This window comes from Sarcophilus harrisii, chromosome 1 (genome assembly GCF_902635505.1).
Source record: "Sarcophilus harrisii chromosome 1, mSarHar1.11, whole genome shotgun sequence".
Lineage (NCBI taxonomy): Eukaryota > Metazoa > Chordata > Mammalia > Dasyuromorphia > Dasyuridae > Sarcophilus > Sarcophilus harrisii.
The window spans coordinates 481,263,528-481,283,306 of record NC_045426.1 but is presented as its reverse complement, the minus strand read 5'-3'; the positions used below and the strand labels follow the sequence as shown (position 1 = coordinate 481,283,306).

General features: G+C 34.3%; 1 protein-coding gene across 1 annotated transcript in view; it reads left to right on the top strand.

Moving 5' to 3' along the window:
- Positions 1-18,141, top strand: part of DSG3 (desmoglein 3) — a 40,638-nt gene extending 22,497 nt beyond the window's left edge. The window contains 8 exon segments of the mRNA XM_031946484.1: positions 1,808-2,079; positions 6,357-6,496; positions 7,245-7,472; positions 10,317-10,583; positions 11,544-11,683; positions 12,021-12,084; positions 14,379-14,602; positions 17,158-18,141. Coding sequence (XP_031802344.1) covers positions 1,808-2,079; positions 6,357-6,496; positions 7,245-7,472; positions 10,317-10,583; positions 11,544-11,683; positions 12,021-12,084; positions 14,379-14,602; positions 17,158-18,141 — 2,319 coding nt within the window.
- Positions 18,142-19,779: the final 1,638 nt, after the last annotated feature.

Genomic DNA, 19,779 nt, shown 5'->3' with positions numbered 1-19,779 from the left:
AGGCAATAGAACCTATTAAAATTTGGAGAGCAGTGGGGTGACATGATCAAACCTGTACCTTAAGAAAAATACTCTTACAATTGTGTAGAGAATGGATTCGAGAGAGGGCAAAGTTGAGGCACAGAGAACAATTTAAAGATTTCTGTAATAGTTTAAGCAAGAGATGTTCAGGTGATGAGGTCCTGAACTGTAGTGCTTTTGTGAGTAATGAGGAAGGATGGTGAAAGTAGTGACACGATTAGGCAATTTATTATATTAATGGGATAAGTATGTGTGAAGAATTGACCATGTCACTGATGTGGGGAACCTCATCCATAAGAAAAAAGTGGTATCCTCAACAGTTCAAGAAGCTTAGCAGAGAAGAAGTTTGGGGAGGAAAGATACTAAGCTCTCTTTCGTATATGCCACATTCAGGATGGTTACTAGACATTTAGTTTGATTCAGCCACCCACTAATTCATAGGATCTTCTTGAAATATCAATTCTAGTCTGCCCCACTTTTATGTAATATGTCTCTTTTGATTATGTTATCACTTTCCATGTTGATAACATGATCATAGGTCATCTCCAACCACTTACTAGCTCCGTGAATAAAAATAAATCCTATTTCATTTCTATCAGCTTTAGTTTTCTCATATGTAAAATGGAAATGATAAAACTTGCATTGTCAGCTTCACAGTATTCACAGAACCACAGACTATTAGAGCTAGACATGACTTAAGAGAGATAATCTAGCCCAGATGCTTTATTTTATAGGTGAGAGTTAGGTGGGCTTGCCCAAAATAGCATAAAGTGACAAAACTAGGAGTCAATCCAGGTTTTCTCACTTCAAGTTTAGTTTTCTCTGAGGAAGACATTTATTAACCTTAAAGTGCTATATAAATATGAAATATTATTTATAACTTTTTGCATTTGTAAATAAACAATGAGCAAAAATAGGAAAGCATGATGAAAATTCTTAGGCTTATTAGGCTGGACAATCTTTCCAAAGATCATAAGGCAAATTCCTATGTTGCTAAGTCAGTTATTAATGTTCCCAGGAAGGGTATATGATCTGCTCTTAGGCTACTGAATAAATGCCCAATTGTCCTATAGCATGGGTGGTGAACTTTTTTTCTGCCAAGGGCCATTTGGATATTTATAATATCATTCATGGGCCACAAAAAATTATCAACTTCTAGAACTCAAGCAGTAGGAGGTTATTCTACCAAGTTTTCAGTTCATCATCATCTTCAGCTGATTATGCAAATGATTTTGTGGGCCTTATATGGCCTGCTAGCCAACTGGGCCATCCCCATTCCTGTCCTATAGGATCACCTCATGCTTATCACAAATATGAAATTCTGAAAGTCAAGATAGAGGAGCTGCATATGTAACTAATGAAGAATCTGTGAATAATGGAAGAATACTTGGATAGCCTGAGAAGATACCTATCCTCTACACATCATATCTTAATTTGGTATAAAGAATTTAAGAACCAATAGATCCTTTTCTCTGAACTGTGCAATGATTTCTTCATTTGGATTGATGTTCAAAGAACATGGATCCATAGCACATGAAAATAAAATATTCTAATTCCCTTTCTATGGCTGCATTGCCTGGTAGAAACTGCTAGGACATGGAATCAAAAAACTTGGTTTTAAGTCATGCCTCCTAACACTTAGCTCTGTGACTCCAAGCAAATGCTTTCATATTGTTGAGTTCCCGCACCCAGAAAATAAGAATAAAAATATACAAAAATTTAAAGTTGTCTGTCTTAAAGGATTTGGTATTAATACTTCCTTTTTCTCTCTCTTTTTAAATTTCAGGCTCTGGATTTTGAACAATTTCAAAATATGCAACTTGTTTTAGCTGTTAAAAACAAGGCTCCATTTCACCATTCAGTTATTTCTCTGGATCAAATTCAGTCAATTCCCATCAAAGTCACAGTTATAAATGTAAAAGAGGGTATTGCATTCCATCCTACTTCAAAGACTTTTATAGTTAAGAAAGGCATAAGTTATAAAAAATTGATCAGTTATGTTCTTGGAACATATCCAGCTATTGATGAAGATACTGGCAAACCTGCATCTTTTATCAGGTAAGACTAACTTTCATGCCAATGTTTGTTATTCCTTTAAACCATCTCAGTTTGAAATAATGTCACAAATGAATGCATATCAAAATTTTCAAAATAAACTGTCTTATATTTAGGATCTTTCACAAATGTGGTACATGGGAATATTCATTCATAAAATTCAATATATGGTTATTATATCTTATGATTTAATAATAAGTAGGAAATGATATAATTTTCCAAGTATAAAAGTTGTCTAATGTTATTTCCTCATAATTTAAGGTACTTTATAAAATAAGAGAGAAAGAAAAATATAAAATAGCATTTACCCAACAATCCATTATATAAAAATCCTAATTAATACAAGTTCAACTGTGATTTTTATTTAAATACTGACAAATGAAAAAAAATTTTAAATAATCATGGTCAACTTGGAAAACACATTTAAATAGTTTAATCTTAATGATAACTTTTTTCAATACATACTTAATTCATATCCAAAATATACATTTAAAATTTTTAAATTAACTACAGATTCTAAATTGAATATTGTAATTATTTGTAATTACACAACTTTCTAAAAGGAAAGGCATATAAGATCATAGGATCATAGATGTTCTAGAACATGAAAGGACCTTTATGGTCATATGGGTCAACAAATAAGGAAGCCACACCAGCTTTTAAAATTTTTAAATTCATCAATTTTAACAAGACCCACATTCTCTGCAAAAATAATAGACTTTAAAGATGTTTGCACCATTTTAACAATTAACAAACTATGAACTTTTTCAAACAAAAAAAAAAAATCAAAGGAAGAATGACCCAAATGGGGTAGGATGAATCAGACACTGAAGGAATCCATTCTGGAGGATATGGGCTTTACTTAAGGTTTTGATGGAAGAATATGGATTTGTGAGAATAGCAGAGGACATTCCTAGAAGATGAAAGGGCACATGTGAAAAAGATCATATAGGGGAACAGACTAGATTAGCTCCTTTGGAGTAGAGTTTAGATAGATATTCCTCTGGGAGAAAAGAGAAGGGGGGAGGGAAAGAGGGATAGTAATGAACACTAAGAATCAGGAGAAATCATTAGGTTTTGATGCAAAGATTATAGGGAATCACTCTACCTTGTTGAGTTTATGTCATGAGCAAAATGATGTTATATAGCATAAATTAAAAATTTAAAGCCCCCTGAACGAAGAACTAAAAGACCTAAGTATAAGTCCCCTAGCTTTGACACTTATTAGTTGTATGACCAAGGTAAGTCATTTAAATTATTTGAACCTCAGCATTTTTGTCTTTAGGATGAAACAAAGATATTTATTTGGCTCATCTCTCAGGATTGCCATAGTGAAAGCAATGTAATTTGGTAGAAAACTCACTGCATTTAGGGTCAGAAAATCTGGTTCAATCTAGGCCTCTGGGTAACAGAGAAAATCTAAAGACAGAAAAAAAACTGTTCAAATTTATCCTCATATGTTTTTTAGTTCTGTGACCCTGGCCAAGCCATTAAACCTCAATTTCCCCAACCATAAAATGGAGATAATACTAGCATCTATCTCCCAAGGTCATTGTGAAGATCAAGTGAGATAATATTTGTAAAGCACATAATCTGGCCCATGATAGGTTGCTTAATAAATACTTTCTTTGCCTCAAATCAGTCCCAAATCTGCCATTGAAAATCTCTGGAACTTTTGGCAAAACCGTTGGCCAAGTTGCTTATCTCTGAATCTCATTTTACTCCAGTCAGAGGAATAAATTAAATGGCCACTTTTAGGGTCACTTTCAGCTCTAAATGTCTGACTCTTCATGAAATAAAATATTTAAATAAAGCGTATTAAATAAGCTGATAGTAATACAGAAAGAGGAGTAGGTAGAAAGGATTAGACTCTAAGGGAATGTGAATTCCTTTTGAATCTTCCTTATTTCTTATGATTCCCCTTATACATCAAATAAATTCTTGGACTAATCGTATACAATGAACTAAATACTCAACCTATATCTCTGCCTCCTCCTGCCAATTATCTGGTATTGGTCCTCTCAATCACCCTGAAAAACCCTTTAATTGTTTACAATACAGATATTTAAAGATACTAATATAAATTTTATTTCTTTGTGGCATAGGATTTACTGTTTTAAGTTGTGTACTTTCCCCTTGTTTATTACAAAATAGACCATAAAAGGTAGAAGATTTTTTTTCAATTAATCAATCAATAATATTAAGTTCTTAGTTAACATTACTATATCTACTATGGGCCAAGCTGTATGCTAACACAAAAAAAGAAAATGTTCTCAAAGAGCTTAAATTCCACTGGCACATTCCACCCAGAGAATAAATACAAAATCAATATAAGGTAGTTTATATGTATGCATACCTATATTATATATATATATATATATATACAGAATATATATACCTATATGTATATATACAGAATAAATCCAAAATTAATACAAGGTAGTTAAATATCAGATAGTCCAGTAGGACAGGGCACTAATAGTTGGGAAATCAAAATGGAATTCATTTAGAAAGTGGTGCTTGATTTATCTTGAAGGAAGGGAAAGATTCTGAGACAAAGTTGGAGGGAAGTGTGTTTTAAGTATTAGGAAAATAGTCACTGTTAAGACATAAAAAGTACAGCTAGGTAGTGTAGTAGATAGAATACTGGTCCTATAGCAGATCTAAGTTCAATCTCAGACACATACTAACTGTGACACTGGACAAGTCATTTATATCCTATTTGCCTCAGTTCCTTATCTATAAAATAGGACACACTGGAGAAAGAAATGGAATATTTCTGCCAAGAAAACCCCATAGATAAGTCCAAAGGGTTACAAAGAGTTAGACATGACTAAATAATTGAAGAACAACAAAGGCATAGGAACAGCAGGTGGAATGCCATATAGGAACAACTATCTTGACTGGATTGTAAAGTACAGTAAATGGAATAATGTCTAATGAGGTGGGTTGGGACTGACTGTGAAGGGTTTTAAAAGTTAAACAGAGGAGTTTAGTTTTTCTCATAGTGTCAAAAGATAACTATTTGAGCTTATTGAGGAAGAAAGTGACATGGTCAGAAAAATCATTTTGTTATCTTTGTAGACAGTGGATTAGAGTAAAAAGAGACTGAAATTAGAAAGACCAATTAGGAAAACATTACTATGGTCTAGACAAAAGATGATGAGAGCCTGAATGTGCTGGGAATGAGAAGAAAGCAGCCTGGTTCTAGAGATGTTGTGGAAGTAGAGATAACAATATTTGGCAACTGATCAGATACGTGCTAGAGATGCTATGGAAGTAGAAACAACAAAATTTGGCAACTGATCAGCTATGTGGGGTAAGGGAGGGTGAGAAATCAAATTCCACAATGAGGTTATGAACTTAGGTGACTGGAAGAATGGATATACCTTTGACCAAAATAGTGAAAGTTGGAAAGAGTGAGTTTAAGAAAAAAAGATAAAAAGTTCTGTTTTGGATGTGTTGAGGTTGGAATCTCTCCAGCTATCCAGTTTGAAATACTCAAAAGGAAATGTGTGATTTAGGACTGTAGCTATAGGAGAAAAAAAACTGGAGGTAGACAGGTATATGAATCATAAGATAGATGTGCAAATAGAGATGCATAGAGATGATAACTAAACTTATGGGAACTGATGATGTAAGAGAGGCAGACAGAGAGAAAGAGACAACCAGATAGAGAGAACGAGGGGTAGAGAGAGAAAGAGAAGAGAAAGGAAGAGGAGAGATGGAAAAGAGAGAAAGAGACAAAGAGGCAGACAGAGACAGAGAGACAAGAAAGACAGAGAGGCAAAAGAGATAAAGAAACAGAGAGCTAGAGAAGAAGAGGGAGGGAGAAACAGAGAGAAAAGGAATGAGAGAGAGGAACAGAGATATAGAGAAATCAAGAGACCCATAAGAAACAAGAGAGAATAAATTAACGAAGTAAGGACTGTGAAATTACATTTCTCAAATAATTTAATAAAATATTTTTGTTTCAGTTCAATGTTCTTTTCTCTAAGGATTCAGATTCTTGTTCATGATAACCATGAAAAAATTTCACTCTTTTATTTTTCCATTTATATCACTATAGTCATTATATATTATTATTTTCCTGGCTTTGCTAATTTCACTCTGTATGCATTCAAATATTTCTATGCTTCTCTGAATTCTTCATCCTTATGCTACTTTTTTCAAATGTTAATATTACATAATCAATATAAAACCACAGTATTCAACTGATAATATGTAGTATTTTGTATTTGCAAGAATCTTCAAGGCTAATTTTTTTCTGTCAAAAACAGATATGCAATGGGACGTAATGATGGTGGTTTCTTAGTTATTGATTCAAAAACTGCTCAAATTAAATTTGTCAAGAACATTGATCGAGATTCAACATTCATAGTCAATAAGACATTAACAGCTGAGATTCTGGCAATAGATGGTAAGAAAAAAGATTCCAATTACTCTTCAAAATATCAATATAATTTACTTAAAATTAAAGATGCAGAAAACCAAACTGGCAAAGGTTTTGTTTCCCAAAGTGCATTAAATAAATAAAAGATGTTTCCTTTCCACATGCATTTTAAATACTGTGATATGATGTTTTTGGAGCCCAAAACTATCATAAAAATAAAATAGTGAGTTCATTTTTTTGGTCTATGCTATTGTGGATATGGAACCATTTTTAGGAGAATTCTACTTGCAGCAAATCAGAGACATCATTCATGGGAGAAAATAGTACTGGCTTTAGAATTAGAGTTTTAGATTTTAGATTTAGACTGAAATAATTTAGAATTAGAGAATCTAATCTTAAACCATACATTGTAAGATATATACCACATATATGAATTTGAACAAGTGACAACCTCTCTGGGCCTCAGTTTTCTCATCTGTCAAATGAAGGGAGTAGATTTGATGGTTCGTTAGGTCTCTTCTATCCTTAAATCAATAATCCTACGATCCTTGCTTCAAAAAAAAGCTAAAATAATATAGAACATGGGTTAGTCATAAGAGTTTCCCAGTTGGAAGAATATATAAAATCAGTCTGATTTAGAAGTCATAATATTTTACAATTTTTATATTTGCTAATGAAAATTCTCATGACCAGTAGATTCTGTAAAGATGTGCCCTTGTGTGTACCTGCAGATGCTTTTTACATTTTTTTTAATTCCACAATGTTATTGTTATAGATAGCACAGGAAAGACATCAACAGGCACCGTAATTGTTAAAGTTCCCGATTTTGATGAAAATTGTCCTAAAATTTCCGCTGACAAGGAAACGGTTTGTCGTACATCTGCATCAGTTATTGTCACAGCTAAGCCTCTGCAAAACCAGCCATACACTCAACCCTTCAAATTTTCCCTAGTTGAACAGCCTGTGGGGACTCCAGCAATATGGAGCATTACAGCAATAAATGGTAAGTAAAATGATTTTCTTTTTTAAATTTATTTTTTTTCAGTTATCAAGCATTTCGATTCTCTTGCTCTCACCTCTCCACCTCGAGTTAAATGAAAAGAAAACGACAATTTATATAATAAATGAACATAGTTAAGCAAAACAAATTTCCATATCAGCCCTCCAAAAATATGGAAACAGTTTGTCATAAATCTGCATCAGTTATTGTCTTAGTTAATTAACCCTCTGGCAAAACCAGCCAGACACTCAACCCTTCAAATTCATTCTAAATTTCGTATCCATCATCACTCTCTCTCATAGGAGGTAGATAGCATAGATCATTAGTGATGCTGTCAAATGGTGGAAGGTCATTCCACTGATCAGAGTTCTTAAATCATTCAGGGTTGTCTTTACAATGTCGTTATTGTTATTACATCAGTTATTTTCCTGATTCTGTTCACTTCAATCTATCAATTCATACATCTTCCTGAAATTGTGCCCCTTGTTATTCTTATGGCAGAATAATATTCTATTACATACATATACCATAATTTATTTAGACATTCCCAACTGATGGGTACCCCTTCAGCATCTAGTTTCCAGATCTTCAATGCTACAGAAAGAACTACTATAGAGAATAAATTGTTTATTCATAAATTACAAAATGCTTCTTGTTCATTTCCAGATCACTAGCAAGAGTTTACTTAGTAGTCCCTGCCCAATTACAACTAGAAAACCCCTTAAAAATCACAATGTTCTCATTATGTCACTTATTTAGCTTAAAAATGTTTAAAACAAAGCCTTTCACTAGTTCCCTATTGCCTAGCAAGTAAAATCTTGTGATTCTGTGGACCCAATCATGTTGTCTTTCCCATACTATATGGCATAAGCAACCAGATTATAATACCATTTTTCTACATGTTCTAATCTTTCAGTCTTTATTGTTGATGTTCTGCTCTTTGATTGACTCTCTGTATACTTTCCATGATGATTTCCTCCACTCTACTCTTGTAGCTTTTCTTGTATCATCTGTCCACTTCAACCTCTCCTTATATATCCAGTCAAGATATCTGCTGGTTATATCTACCTACCTGTTATGTTGGGATATCAAATCCAATCTGTCCCAAAACTGACCTCAATACCTTCTTCCCTAAATCTAATCCTTCTTCTAACTTTTCTGTTTCCATTGATCATGTCACCCTTCTTCTACTTACCTAGACTCATAACCACGAAATCAGCTTTTATTCTGTCACTTCTACCATCCCTTCTATCTAATTAGTTGCCAAGTCTCATCAATTAGTCTTCCCTTCACAATATCCCTCTTTTGTTCCCTGCTTTGGGCTCCTACTGTGAATGCCATATTAAGTGCCCTTTCCTTTTTTTTTTTTAACTTGGATTACTATATAATCCTCCTAACTTCCATTCCCACCTCTAGTCTCTCCTACTTCAAATCTTTTCACCATCCTACTGGTCAAGTAATATTCCTGCCTTACTCTGATCATGTCATTCTCATCAAAAATCTGCTGCAACTTCCTATTGTCTACTCAATAAAATATAAATATCTAGTGCTAGTATTCAAGGCCTCCTACAATTTGACTGCAATCTACCTTTCCAGGAATATCTCATACTCTTTCCCCTATATTCCAGACAAAGTGGACTACTTTCCATTACTTCTCCTCATCCTATGCTTTCCCATGCCTTTACCCTAGCTAATCTGGCCCTGAAGTCTGAAATATATCCTACCTGCTCCCCCCCCCCCATAGTTCTAGTTGTTGATAAAGTACAATTCAAGTGGTAACTCCTCTTTTAAGACTTCCCTGACCTTCCAGGTAAAAGTGATCCCAAATTTCTTATAACTTATTATTGTCCAGATATCTTCTTTGCACATATTCCACCATCCCTTATATCAGTCATCTTTGTACATTTCTTATATTCCTCTTTCTTTGGGAGTAGGTTTAATGCCACACCTTTCTTTGTAGCCCTTCTATGTCCAAATGGTTTGAATATAATAGACACTCAATAAATATTTGTTAAATAGAATGACCTTCTCTCACCAAGTCAGGTTTGTACATACTTCAGAATATATGAATTGTAGCTCCAAAAAGAAGTTATTTTAGCATGACCACATGAGATTTAGTGCCAACCTAAGCTTAAAGTCCTGTGACCAAAATCTACAATTAAACAATATACAGAAAATGTAAATAAATTTGCTAAGAAATAGGGAGGTCTATCCCTTGGGAGGAAAAAGTTCTACTTCAATCTCACAACGTGATATCAATTACAGTCCTGTAGACAATCTTGAAATGTCCAAATGATTATTTAAGAATGAATAAATTTTTTCAATTTCTTCTTAGATTTCCCAACCTCCACTCTATTCTTCTGAAAGCTTAGTCAGAGTAGTTATGGAGGAAAAGGGGGTTGGGGGAGCTAGGCTGTACTGCTTCCTCATACTTTGGCATCTTTGCTAGTCCCTAGACCATTTTAATCCAACAATTTCATAAGGACTTTTAGGCTTATCAAGATTTTATTAATATGAGTACTCCCCTCCACAACATGGTACTGTCTCATGAGCTGTTCCATAACCTAAGGGCCTCCGGTGATGAGCCTCTCTGAATTAAACTTAGATGGTCTATAGTCAGTTACAGAGCAAGAATTCCAAGCCTTTCTAATTCTGTAGGACCCACAATAATTGGTATATCATCGCTGCAGCCTTGTAGATCAAGATTAGCTCCATATCCCAATGAGGTATGAAAGGAAGACTTTACTAGTAGAACAGCTAGTTTGGCTTCCTTGAATGTTATCATAAGAAGACAATTTTAAATTTGTAATAACAATCATTATCTCCTGTTGTTTTGTTCCTCTACAGATACCTCTGCAATTTTGAGAGCCCAGAAAACATTATCTACTGGAACATATCCACTGTCTCTCACAGTTACAGACAGGCAAGGTATGAGTTGTGAAATAACCGAGACTCTGGAATTACGAGCCTGTGACTGTGATGAGAACCAAAAGTGTGTTGAGAAGGTTCCCTTCCCAAAACCTGGTGATACTAATAGGCAAAGAGGGAAACCATCAGTAAGCCTTGGTCCTGCTGGCATTGGTCTACTCCTTCTTGGCCTTTTGATGTTGTTGTGTAAGTATTACATTCCATTATTGTATTCTAGTTCTACTGTGGAAATTTAATTGGGAAATGTAATTTTTAAGTTTGTAAAAGGGAGAGGCACATTTTGGAAATTTGTTTTAAATGCAACATTTTTGTAAATAATGCTTTCCTCAATAGTATTATTTCCATGCAGGGGCTGAGTGACTGCTACAACTAACTTACATGTAAAATATATTATCAATGACAAAAAAATAACTAATGATCATTTTAATTTGAAAACCATAACCATTTTCCAATATGGTAATCACTGAAGAAATGGCCTCTTAAGAGAATTTGAAAGTGTGGCTTGTCATTTCACAATAATTTAAAAATTATCTTTTCATCTCAAAGCAAATGATGTAGTTTATCCAAGTAAGCAACAACACAAGTTATTTAACTTATGGTATAGCAAACAGAAGAATGGATTTGAAATTAGGAAAAGCTAGATTCAAATATTGTTTCAGATACTCACTAGTTGTGTGACACTAAAGAGGGAGAAAGGAATCACATAATCACTCAGCTTCAGTTTCTTTTCTGTAAAATGAAATTCATAATACTTAAAGGACATAACTCGGCAGCTAGGTCATGTAATAGAAAGTTTGGCCTGGACTCTGGAAGATGAGTTCAAATTATGCCTCAGACATTTGAAGCTGGGTAAGTGACTAACTTCAATTTGCCTCAGTTTCTCACCTGTAAGATGAGGATAATAATAGTACTTGTCTTATAGCATTCTTATGAAAATTAAATGAAATATTTGTAAAATGCTTAACAAAGTTTAAAGTACTATATATTATTATTAGCTAGTTTATTTAGTGACTTAGCCATTATTATAATCTAGGAAGCTAGGAAGTAGAGAAGTGCTATAAAATGTCAGCTATTATAGTTCTCACTGGCTTCTTTTGGATTTTCAGATATAGTTTTCAGTTTGAATATTTTTTTCATTTTTTATAGTGGCCCCCCTTCTGTTACTATTTTGTGATTGTGGGGCAGGAGGCCTAGGTGGTGTTGGATCTGGATTTGTTCCTGTGCCAGATGGGTTTGAAGGTACAATTCACCAATGGGGAATAGAAGGTGCCCAGCCACAAGATAAGGTATGTCAATATTTGTAAAATATTCATTTAAATGTGATTTTAAAAATAGATTTGATTTGAGGAGGCTAAAAGAAGAAGGAAGAATGGGAAACAAAATGTGAATGGTTTGGGGGCCTCACCAAAAGATTTAGAGTCATCATTCCATTTTTCTATTTCTATACCAGAAATTTCTATTCTTGACCCAAAAAAAATGAACTTCCATAAACTTCCATAAAACTGTAACTTCCATAAAAATGTATTTCATGTATTTACATTTGTATAATATTATTATAAACTAATATGGCTAGAGAATCATACCAATTCATTTTAAAATAAGGATTTTTCTGGTGATTTGTAGGAGATCACAAATATTTGTGTGCCTCCAATAACAGCCAATGGAACTGAATTTATGGAAAATTCTGGTAAGTGAAATTTTTTTTTTCTCTAGACAATAAATTTGCATTATGCAAGTTGGTTTCCGCAAATGTGTACTCTATTTCCCTTTCTCACTACATTTCTCACTTTTATTATCTAAAAATGGGAGACAGCATGCTGTAAGCCAATCTGGGAGACCAGTTCTCTCTAGGCTGTGACACTTCCTAGCTATGTAACTATGATCAAATCAGTTAACTTCTCAACACTTCACTAGTTGGTTCTCTAAGAACATAAACTACCAAATGAGTTTTTCTAGATTCCATAAGAATCTCAAACTCAATACATCTAAAATCTAAATCATTTTCTTCACCAACTCCCCAAGTAAAACTCAATTCTCTTTCTAACTTTCCTACTCCTGTCAAAGATAGCACCCAGTTTGAAAATTTGGAGTAAATCATGATTCTTTACTGTCCTCCTGTCCCCATATCTAAATCAGCTACCAAATATTTGTCTTTATCCAACAGTGTGCTGGTAAATGTTTAATGCATACTTTTAAATTTAATTTGCATTACCAACATTTCCCCCTTCACTTTCTCAAGTCTAGATAACCAACAAAAAAATAAAGGAAGTCCTGATTTTGTTATATTTGTTGATTTCTAACTTGTAAATGCTTATACTGAAATTTAATAATCAGCTCCCATGAGCTAGATCAAGTTTGTTCTAGCACACCTCTGCTTTTACCTGTTTTCTGCATCTAAGTATGTGTCTTTCTCTCTCTCCCACCCCTTTCTTTTCTTCTCTCCCCCCCTCCTGTCCTTCCCTCTCTTCCTCTTTCTTCTTCTCTTCTTTCTTTTCTTTCTTCTTTCTTTTTGACTCTTTCTCTGTCTCTGTCTCTCTTTTGTTATAGGACTATCACTCTATTTCAAATTACCTCTTCTATAGACTTCTATTGACTGTTACAATACCTCTTTCTGCCTCTCTTTCCCTTTACCAAGCCATTCTCCACACAGTTGCTGAGTGAATATTCCTATAGTAGAGCTCCGACTATTCTGCTCAGAAACCATGACACTTCAATAGTTCCATATTGCTTCTTTGATTAAATATAAACTTCTCTATTTGAAATTTTAAAACATTAAATCTAGTGACTTCAATGTTCCCACATAATAGCAGTGGGTACTTGTATTAGACTTTTAGAGTCTGGTTCTAGATAATCTTTCAAGATAGGTTCCACATTTCTGCCTTTCATGCATTCTACATTTAAGCCAATTGATCTGCTTGCTATTCCCTATGCACAGAACTATTTTTTCCCACCTCCACATATTTGCACAGACTGTGCCCCTACGCAAATCATCTCTGTGATTTGGAATTCCTAGCCTACTTCAAGTCTCAGTGGAAGTGCTACATCTTACATGATCCTCCTGATCTTCCAGGTTGTTAGTACCCTTCCTCCCCTCTACCCAAAAAACATATTTATCTTGTAGTTATTTTGCATTTTCTTATCATATATACATAGTCACTCTACCATAATTCTACCTAATAGGTAGAAAACAAATTCATTGAGGGTGGGGACCATATCATTTTTGTTTTTGCATCCTCAGGACTTAGCACAGTCCTGTCTACACAGGATGAGGTAGCATGAAACAATGGAAAGCACACTGGTTTTAGAGTGAAAGGTCTTGGATTCAAATCCTGCCTTTGGTACTACTTGTATGATCTTGGGCAAATTTTTTTTCCAATCTTAAATCTCAGTTTACTCATCCATAAAATGAAGAGATTAAAGTAGATGGCTGCTGATGTCCTTTCCACTGCTAGATCTATGATTCCATCATCCTATACAGTATGCATATAATTTATGTCCCTTTTCCACCGTTTCTATACCAGGCTAATTCCTCCCCACTCTGCCTTTCTAATGCTCTTTTATATGTTTATTGATTTAAATTAATTTTTAATCAAATTAAATCAAAGTTTAAAGACACTGAATATGTTAAACTGAGGAATCAATATGAATCAGGGGAACCAATGTTTATACTAGAAATTCCCCAGATTAACAAACTCATAGATCCAGAGCAAAATTATCTTTCAAAACTATTTTTAATAATAAGCTATAGTTTTCAATTAATTTTAATTAAGTTTAGATTTTCTTTTTTTCCCCTAGTGACCCATTTTTGCTTCTGACAAATAGTAGTAACAGGATATGATTATACTTTTTTAGGTATAGAATTGCATTTTCTCTCCCACTGTGAATTTACTTCCTTAATAATAACCCTAGCAATCAAAAGTCAAATTGCAAAGGATAATGATAAATCACAGGACTGAACATAATTTTCCCCCCAATTTTTAGAAGTTTGCACAAATGCATATGCAACAGAGACCATCACAGAAGGAACTTGCGGTATAGAATTAATGACCAGACTTAGGGCAGCTTCCGGATCAGGAGGAACTGCAGGCCTGGGAGGTACTGGGTATTCAGGAACAATGAGGACAAGACATTCCACGGGAGGAACCATTAGAGAATGTGCTGAAGGACCAATCAGTATGACTTTCTTGGACACCTATTTCTCTCAGGTAATTGGGTGAATATGTTTGTGGCTATAGGATAATATATCATCATATTGAAAGTCTTTTCTTTGAGTCCTAATCTACTTTTGTAATGAGCTTTACAGAAAGCTTGAATCACAAATTATATTTTTAAAAATTATTTCTATCTAAATTAGCTAAGGTACTTAAACAGTACCTGTCACAGAGTAAATGCTTAATTAATTCTCTATCATTAGAAAAATCATTGTGTTATCTTTATGATGCTTTCCTTGATATACCAGAGATATAACTGAAATTCAATGCCCTCTTAACTAAGGATTATTGCACTAAATAAATTCCCTATACTTAAAGAGCCTACTTTCCTTATATTTGGAGGGGGTATATCAGTTAAGATATATATGATTGTATAAATAAGTAAACTCAGATCTTCACTTATTCTTGTTGGCTTTGGAGTCAGATTTTCGAGGTATCAGGTATGTGTTATGGTTTCACCACTGAAAGAATTCAGACTCAGACAGTCTCCAACCCAAGAAAAGGCATTTAAATGATATTTACGCACTCAGTGGGCAGGCCAAACTCCCTGAAAGAGTCAGCAGCCTAGAAAAGCAAGACAAGGATTTTCATAGAGTAAGTGCTGTTGAATACTTCATAAGATATGTAAGTTTTGTGGTTATAATCATTTAGCCTCTTTTGGTCTGATTTCTTGTCCTAATGTCACTAAATGGTATAAAACTGTACAGGTGTGATTCTGGTATTTAATTCATGCAATAACTTCTTAAACATATCTAGTGATAAAGAGAGAGAGAGAGAGAGAGAGAGAGAGAGAGAGAGAGAGAGAGAGAGCTCACTATCCCAAAAAGTAGAATGTTTTGTTTAAAAATAAACTTAATTTTTAGAAAGTTCATCCTTATATTGAGCAGAAGTCTATAATCCCTATAACTTCCACCCACTGGCTCTTCTGCTTACTGGTATTAACAAGATGTCTATTCTCTCTTTCATAAGATAACCTTTCAAATATTTGAATACAGGTGGATATATTCTTAGTGTTTTCTTTTCCAAACTTGATATTTCCAATACACTGAATCATATCTTATAATGACATACTCTTGAGGCTTCTCAGCATTCTGATTATCATTCTCAAGATGTCTGCTAGTTTACGAATGCCTTTTTTAAAATACAGTACTGAGGACTGCACATAGTATTCCAAAACTGGGCTGACCAACCCAGAGTAAAAAACAATCCTGGCCTTCCTAAAGTTATTTCTGTAAATGCAGATAAGATGGCATTAGACCTTTGGGCTGCTTTGTCACACTAAAAATTCACATGGACAAAAAAAAAAAAAACAGAAAACAAAACCAAAAGTTGCTTACTTTTTATATACTTTCTCTTTCAAAACCTGACTTTCAACAGTAAAAATAGATTTAAATAAAATATCAATATCACATTAAATCTAGTGACTTCAATGTTCCCACATAATAGCAGCAGGTAGTTGTATTAGGCTTACTTAGTCTTGTCAATCTCTGTCACATGTCAACTACATGTCCATGAAAACAATACATTGCTTAATTATACATGTTAAGATCCATATATGGCTGTTTTTAACCCCTCAGTAGGGAATCTCCAACTGCTACAATGTTTTTCTTCCTCTTGATTTCTGTAACAAGTTTTCTAGCACCTGCTATTTTTGAAACTTTATTAAGACATGATTTTACAATAGAAAGTATATAGTTGCATTTCACTAGGAAGATCTCATACCTGTTATATAACTTTAGCAATTCAGACTTTCTTCTCCTTTCCTTTTCCTGCTTTGTTATCTTTTTCAAATTCTTTAAATTAGTATCAATTGTATCTATTTCATCAATTCCCACCTCTTATCCCTACCCTTGGAAATCCTCTTTTAAAAGTGGAAATCCACAGTTTAGGTAATTAGAACACAGAGATTCACTTGAAATGTACTTTATGGAAAACTATCTGGAAAGGAGCAGGCAGGTGTATTATTTGAAGGGAACTTTTGTTTGTTTTTCTACTAAGCCCCTTTTATTGAAGAAAATTTACTTTGATATAGATGACCACTCAGAAGCTAATCATTACATTTTTGTTAAGGTGTAAAAATCTCTGAAAAGGTTGGGTTCTAAAATTATAAGGGGACCAGCTCTGGATCTGTACAAAAATATAGTTCACAGGGATCAAGAGAACTAGCAAGAACTTTAGAGAGCACATAATCCACTGTTTGTATCATTCAGATTGGAAAGACAATAGCTCAACAACTAAAACCATCTCTTTCTCCCCTTGCCCATTCCCAATAAAATCTCACAATTACTTATGAATGGTAAACTTTTCTTAATAACCACATCTTTTTTGACGCATTAGTATCTATACAAAGAAGCTGGAAATATAATTTGCATTGCAAGGATATCATTCCAGTATACCCATTTCCCCATTTCACCAGAGGGTGAAAATTTGTCATATATAAGATAAATTATAATTGTTCTGCTTTATATGGAAAACATGTCAAGGACCAACATTTGATGAAATTAATTTATTAAAATTATTCTTTTTTCTCTATTCTTCTCTGTTTTTAGAAAGCAGTTGCCTGTGCAGAAGAAGATGATGATCAATTAGTAAGTGACTGCCTCTTAGTCTATGATGATGAAGGAGTAGAACCTCCTAGTTCTCCTGTAGGATGTTGTAGTTTTATTGCAGATGATTTGGATGACAGCTTCTTGGATTCATTAGGGCCAAAATTTAAGAAGCTGGCAGAAATAAGCATGGGTATTGATAATGAAACTAAACCCTCTGAGGCACCTGGAAAAACAACTACAACTGAAACTCTTGGATCAGTGTCAGCATGTGCCACATCTACAAATGTTACCTGTCAGCCTACCACCAATATTACTTGTCAACCTGCTACAGGAACAACTTTCTATAGCAATGGAACTTCAACTCTCTCTGCTTCTGGTTCTGTATTAGTGCCTGCAATTCCAATATCTGATCCTTTGCTCCAGGGTAATTTTTTGATGGGTGAATCTTATACTGCTTCTAGTTCATTCTTGCAGCCTTCCAATGTAGTCTTTGATTCTCAGCTCACAGAAAATATGATAGTAACAGAAAGAGTAATTTGCCCCATTTCAAGTGTTTCTGGAATTCAAGGCAACCTGCATGGTCCTACTCAGTGCAGCTTACCAGGTCCTACTCAGTGCTGCTTATCTGAACCTACTCAGTGCAGCTTACCAGGTCCTACTCAGTGCAGCTTACCAGGTCCTACTCAGTGCAACTTACCTGGTCCTACTCAGTGCAGTTTACCTGGTCCCACTCAGTGCAGCTTACCTGGTCCCACTCAGTGCAGCTTACCTGTTCCTACTCACTGCAGTTTACCTGGTCCCACTCAGTGCAGCTTACCTGGTCCCACTCAGTGCAGTTTACCTGGTCCCACTCACTGCAGCTTACCTGGTCCCACTCACTGCAGCTTACCTGGTCCCACTCACTGCAGCTTACCTGGTACTACTCAACTAGCAGGATCATGTAATATGACTTGCACAAGAGATTCATGCTCTTGATTAATATGACCAAAAATAAATGGGACGGAATAATGAGCAAACTTGGCCATTTTAATTTATTATATAGTCCCAAAACATTATCGGCTATTTTTATCCAATTACTAGGATTACAACCCAAATCTTAAACTCAGACAATAATAAGTTATTACGGTTGATGTAAAAACATCATTTAAATTATGACATCAAAAATTATGACACCAGAAAAAACTGTGTTTAGAAGTTTTGAATCATTCTCTTTTTGCAGTACCAATAAGGGCAGCATAACATAGTATATAAAGAACCAACAACAGAGACAAGAATACTTGAGTTTCAGTTTTCTCTGACACATAGCTTGCTCTATAACCATGGGGAAGTCAATTAATTTCATAGTCTGAGCATATTACTCTTTAAGATACTAAGTTACAAGCAAATTTCTTATATGTATTGGTGGAGTGAGTTTCCAGAACAGACTTTCCTTATCTTATAAAATTAGAGATCCTATCAAAAAAGAATTAATTAAGGCAAAATTAATAGACTCCAAAAGCAATTTAGAAAGTTTAGAGAATTCAGTTCTTCCAACTTTGAAGAAAGGACAACTGAAGTTTCTTCTTGATTGTCACCCTTTCCTGTGCCTCATTGTGTTGTGGCAGCAAAAGCCGTCTTCAAAAGCACATTTATCTTCTAGTAGAGAAAAATATGTAATTTCAATGTAATCCTCTCATCTCTTGGTGCTTGGAGATATCATTTCTATAATGTATACATGAAGCCACAGTTATTACACACTGAGCTTTTGGTACATCTCTTATAATGATCAGAAAAATAAGTAAATTAATAAGTAAAGTAAGGACATGCTGACATTTAGGAAATTTCAGAAGTCTGTAAGCAAACTGTGAGCAACAGTTAACATACTCTATCACCTTAAATAAAATCCAAAGATTCCATCTTATACTTGATACATATGATCTCAAATTATTTCTCATAAATGATAAAGGTAAGCACGACTTAAGCATGGTAAAAATGGCTTCATTTTAAAAAGTAAAAGTGGAAAGATGGCATTTATCTTGGTGGTCAGCTACTGACATAATGAGATGACACAAGGGTTCTCGTAATTTCATGGACATCCTAACTAACATTTTAGGAAACTTCATCACCAAATCATCTTCTGATAAATTACATGCTTGTGGCAAAGCATCAACAAGGACCACTTCTTAAATTCTAGTGGCAATAAAAAGCTCTATAGCTTTGATGAATGCAGCATTTTTGTGCCCTGTCAAAACCAGGTCAGTTAAGTTTTGAAAGGTTAGAATATATTGCCATGAAGTTGAATGTTGTTTTTAGTTTTTCAAGCCTTTCTACTCATTCAAGAAATTCAGCCTTTAGATTATGCAGAATATGCAGATTGACATCACCCCACCCACCTTTTTATACATATCCTTACCTTATTTGAGACTAAAGATTATTATCAAACTGCATTACTTCTACTTTTTCATGAAATGTAAACCATTTGCTTTTTTCCCTCAGTTTCTAGACATAGTCATGCAAATATGTTGTTGCTTTCTTTAGATTCAATTCAAAGGAATAGAATTTGAGAACTGCTTATTTTAGGATTGCAGAACTGTTCTCTATAGGGGAACACCAACTCTAGGATTCATAGAGGAGAATGGACAC